General features: G+C 45.5%; 1 protein-coding gene across 1 annotated transcript; it reads right to left on the reverse strand.

Moving 5' to 3' along the window:
* Positions 1-2,807: 2,807 nt before the first annotated feature.
* On the reverse strand, positions 2,808-4,750 carry LOC146725108 (uncharacterized). Its single transcript, XM_085484350.1, has one exon. The coding sequence runs from the start codon at positions 4,581-4,583 to the stop codon at positions 2,808-2,810; it is 1,776 nt and encodes a 591-aa protein (XP_085340476.1). The 5' UTR covers positions 4,584-4,750.
* Between the last annotated feature and the right edge of the window lie 575 nt (positions 4,751-5,325).

Below are 5,325 nucleotides of genomic sequence, written 5' to 3' on the forward strand. Positions count from 1 at the left end.
GAATCCTTGTCCAAAGTAATTTCGAGACTCTAGGTAAGGTGGAGTAGCATGAAATGCAGAGAGCTGCCTTAGTCTCAAAATGGATGTACCCGACACCAACTTGGCAATAGAATAAGGGTTCAAACGGTACAAAGAGATTAACTTCTGGAGGAGGAGTTATACCTCTAAGGGTGAGTGGGCACATTTGTGCGTAATCGAATTGATAATGCGTCATTCGCTCGTAGATCTTCGGTGAACCCGGCAGTTATCGAGAAGTTAGTAGTCGTCGGCAAAACCGTCGGTAATTGTTCAGTAAAACACTGGTAAGGTGCCAGTAAGGTGTCGATAACCCGTTGGTAAAAGAACGTATGTCGGTATATCGTCGGTAATGTCGGTGTTTGCGCGTACGCTCGATTGCTGACGTTGAACGCTCACGCACGAAGCTACGGATCCTGACAATCGGGTTGTAAATCCGATCGTCGATATCGGTCTCGCGTATAGATTGCACAGGAAGATTCAAAGTGGACTGTATCTTAAGGAGGGTGGACGCGCTCCGATTGGTGCGTGTTACGTCTCGTGGGGTCGCGGCTGCGAAAATTTGAATGCAGAGCTCGGCTTTTTCCACGAGACACGATCGCTATTACGGGTACGCGAATCTATGCGATTCTCCCCGGGGATACCCGCGATCTGAGGTTATTCGCGCTGGAACTGAGGTGATCGGATTATTGCGAGGGACCTACCTGTGACTCTACTATAATAAAGATAGCTTCGTCGATTGCTCTATGCGAAACGTCGTTGGGGTTGCGTAAATAATCTTCGTACGTAAACTGACAAAGCTCGCACAAATCACCGATTCGCGTGAGGGTAAGTCGGAAGTTGCAGACTCCGCAATTTATTCCGATAGGTGTTCCGCCTATGATTAGAGTATGCTTCCGAATCCTTGTCCAAAGTAATTTCGAGACTCTAGGTAAGGTGGAGTAGCATGAAATGCAGAGAGCTGCCTTAGTCTCAAAATGGATGTACCCGACACCAACTTGGCAATAGAATAAGGGTTCAAACGGTACGAAGAGATTAACTTCTGGAGGAGGAGTTATACCTCTAAGGGTGAGTGGGCACATTTGTGTTTGTTGCGTAATCGAATTGATAATGCGTCATTCGCTCGTAGATCTTCGGTGAACCCGGCAGTTATCGAGAAGTTAGTAGTCGTCGGCAAAACCGTCGGTAATTGTTCAGTAAAACACTGGTAAGGTGCCAGTAAGGCGTCGATAACCCGTTGGTAAAAGAACGTATGTCGGTATATGGTTGGTAATGTCGGTATAAGAACGTATGTTGGTATATAGCCGGTAATGTCGGTAAAAGAACGTATGTCGGTATATTGTCGATAACGTTGGTAAAAGAACGTATGTCGGTATATCGTCGGTAATGTTGGCAAATCGAAAGTGTTCTCAATTGATTATTGTTTAAATGACTACTTTGTTGTACGGATTTACGAAGCTATTTCTTGAGACACAAGATTTTTAAGAGATTGAACTATTTGCGTTTTTCCGTGTTAGAATTCCGAGAGTGGCACCGCATGTGGTGGTCGACCCTAGTTTTATAGCCCGACCTTTTTTTTATAGCTTCCGCAGTGACGATGGAAAAGAGGAAAAATGCGTCGGAGATTTTTCTAGAATGTTCTCTTCCACGTGGTAGAAGCGTCTCTTAATTTGCTAACACGCGCGATTCCTTAGGTTAACGTGAATTTCACTTACCTTTAGTAGCACTTTCTTGATCGTGTCGGCTCGTACTTGGAGGTAGTGCGTGCGGCGAGGGTCGTTCACTGGGATGTTTGGCGGCGGCAGGCGTCGTGGTTGGAACGTTATTGGTATGCACTTCCACTGTAGGAGTTCGTCGTTGTTATTATTTTTTTAATGTTGAAAATGTTCTCGTATTCAGGATCGGCCTGATATTCCACTCCGAGGAATTGAGAATATTCTTCGGTCGCTGATTCGCGATAAAGTCGGTTTAGTTTTCGTAATTGATTCTTCCTTCCTGCGCGTCGCGTCTTAGGCATATTGAATTTGATGCATCCTCTGAAAGATTACTCAAATAAGGAGGGTTGATATGCGGCGGACCTCACTATCAATTCCTTATTTTGGCAAATGCTGAGAATGTTAATTCTGACTGTGATGAGCGGTGGTCCGCTCCAAACACAGTTTGAATTATTCTGAATTCAAACGCCGTATGACAAATTTAAAACGCTATCGTATTTTATCACGGGAGTGGAAGTTTTGAAGAATACTGAACACTAGTTCTCACACATGAATACACTGATTTATTCGTATAGTAGTACAAAATTCGAGACTAAAACTTAGAATTAGAATTTAGATTTAGACTTAGAATTTAGAGTTAGAATATTATACTTAGAGTTAGAATTTTAGAATTAGAGTTAGGATTTAGAATTTGGACCTAGAGTTAGAATTTAGGAGTGCGACTATACTGTTCGGTGTCGCGCAGAGAACTGCCGAAATTCGGGACTGCTCTGAGGTCCTTCGTTTCGGCGGCTCGGGCCTGCGGCGGCCTGGAGAGGGGGAACTCTCCGGAGTAGGGGCTCTCACCGTGGTGGGAGATCCTTAGGCGCTACGAAGCGCCACGCTTAGTTTCTAGGCGGAGTTAAGCGTCATGGCCGGCTTTGGCGCGCTTTTCAAATAGCGTTTAAGGAACTTGGAGTAAACAAAAAAATTTATACGGCCGGACGTGACACCTCCCCCCTTAAAATAAAAATGTTGGAATTTAATGTTCCAACATTTTGGACTTAGTTTTCTATGCGCTACCATTAGGTTCTTAACTTAACATTGGTTATGTAAATATTTATTTAGTTCGCCGTAATCTTTCATTGGGGGAACACTCGTAGGGTGAGTTTTTGCACACACTTTGCCACTGTCTGATTCGTTAATCGAAGGGGTTTGTTGTGTGGGCAGGGTTAAGGGTGTTTCTTCTTCGTTCGTTGGAGGGGGTTTCAGGTCTAGCAGTTCTCGTCCGTTGTCCTGTTCTCCGTCCGCTGATCTACCAAGGTGTAGGAGGACGTTGGTCACTGAGGTCCAAATGGCTCCGAGTAGATGTAGACTCCATCCGTACACCGAGTGGAGTGCGTACCCATGGATCAGGGTGTCGATTATTAATTTTATCAACCGTACGGTAACGAAGATGCCAAGTACTCCGGCGCTGGCGGATCCGAAGCTTATAAATCCCTTCCATAGCCTGGCTCCGGTATTTTCCGCTATTCGGTCGAGAGATTTCTCGTCTAATAAATTCAGCAAGGAGAAACTGCCTGTAGGAATTTCCTGTCCCATTGCTCCCCTGGCGATTGTGTGGAGCATGGAGGGTTTTTCCACGGGGAACATAATATGGTCGCGAAGACGATCAAGATCTTCGTTCGTATAGATACCACTGGAAGCGAGTGAATCCGGGCTTACGTACTTCCATGAGGGTTTGGTTAGAGGCCTGATAGTAGGCGGTGCCACCGATTCCACGGGTTTCGGTGTTAGTCTATACCAGGTGTTGTGTATTTGGTATAGAGTTGGTAATAGTTCATTGCAATCCCTCGATGTTCCGGCTTTAGTAAGTATCTTCGATCTTGGTAAGAGGAAGAGTGACTTATTTTGATGAGTGACGGGGAGTTCGTTGTAGCACTCCTCGGTAGGTCGTAGGCGGCATTTGACAGGTATACATTTGATAAGGTGTATAACTTCACCTGCAGTTATGGCGGTATAACCTGGAGACTTCATTATTCGATGCGCCATTTCGTCAGGTGCTATGCTTGCTAGAGAAAGTGCGTTGAGGAGGATCTGCCTTTCCAGTGCACATTTTTGCTCCATAATATCCTTGTATAGTTGGGTCAGCTGGGTTTTCAGGTGTTTCTCGACGTATATAAATTTTGAATTCACATATGTGAAGATGTCGAGGTTGTCGATTCTGACCTTGGAACGGCTTTTGAATGTCCGTTCGGGCCTCGTTTCGAGGATACACAGCTTGGGATGTTCCGTTCGCCAAAGGTTGTATCCGCATACGTTGGTCTCGGTTGTCCTTGCTAATGCGAAGGTTGTGTCACGCGCCGTGACTGTATAAATCGTTGGCGCTTCCTCTTGGGGAGTGCTGGGCGACAATCGATATGCTATTCCTTCGTAGAGAACATCGTATCGTCCAAAGTGACAGTTGTCAATTGGCAGGATTGTCCAGAAGGTGGAGGCGCCGTCGGCATCAATGCATTCGCCTGTCGTTACGGGACAGCGAGTGCCGGATGGAAGTATCACTTCATTGTTATTGTATCCAACGGGCAGCTCCAATTGTCGTATCGTGATTCGTACTGAGGCTTGCACGATCACGTCGTCCCATGAGCCGTATGCGTCGCTGAACTGGGTGCCGCTGCATTTTCCGTCTGTCTTAACTGATCCTGCGAGTGTCATTGCTCTTAGGTTTGTTGCATTTGGCTTAATCCCAGTAATGTGCTGGTTAACTCCTAGAGATATGGTCCCTGTTTCGTGCAATTTTCGGCATGTATCTGCCGATATTTCGTGGATATACTCCTGTCTTCCGTTCTGCACCGCTGCTATATGAGAGTGCATTCCGCAGTAAAATATAGTCCGGTCTATTTCGATTTTGCATTGGTAGGCAGGAGTATGCACGAATTCACTGAGTTGGAGTAGTTGTATATAGACTTCCTCCTTCTTAGGTTCGATGCTGTTGGTTTTACACTCTTCGATATCTAAGAGGGAGAGTGTTGTGATGTTCAGGCCCCGTCCTCCACAGTCGTATCCGCTGGATAGTGGGGCCAGGAAGGCCATGCCCAGGATAATTGCGAGAGTCCTCATCTTAGCGTGGTTGGTTGCTTACTGGCCCGTCCTCCGTTTGGGCGTCCGAGATATATTCGTCTTCGGAGTGGGGGTCTTCAAGGGTGGGGGCTTGATGTGGTGAGGGCTTTAACTTGTCCATATGTACGGTTTTAGTCTTACTATTGCTTATAGCTAACTTAACGTTATTTTTACCTAGTATCTTTATTATCCTATAGGGACCTGTATATTGGTCTCCTAATTTCTCTTTGTTAGGTTCCTTAAGTAAATAAACGCTATCGTTAATCTTAAATTTACGCGTATTGATTTCCTTATCGTAGTATTTCTTACTTCTATTCTTAGCATTATTTAAGTTTTCGCGTGCGGCTGTTTGGGAATCGCGCAATTTGTTGAATAGTGTGGTTAAATATTGTGTATAGCTTTCGTTAGTCATGCTTTCGATGTCCGGGTCGCTCGAGGGGACCCGCGCGATTTTCCCGAAAATGAGTTCGTACGGAGTGTATTTTGTACCCTCATG

The sequence above is a fragment of the Nylanderia fulva genome, unplaced genomic scaffold (assembly GCF_048542155.1).
Source record: "Nylanderia fulva isolate GAGA-0341 unplaced genomic scaffold, ASM4854215v1 Scaffold1038, whole genome shotgun sequence".
NCBI classification, from domain to species: Eukaryota; Metazoa; Arthropoda; class Insecta; order Hymenoptera; family Formicidae; genus Nylanderia; species Nylanderia fulva.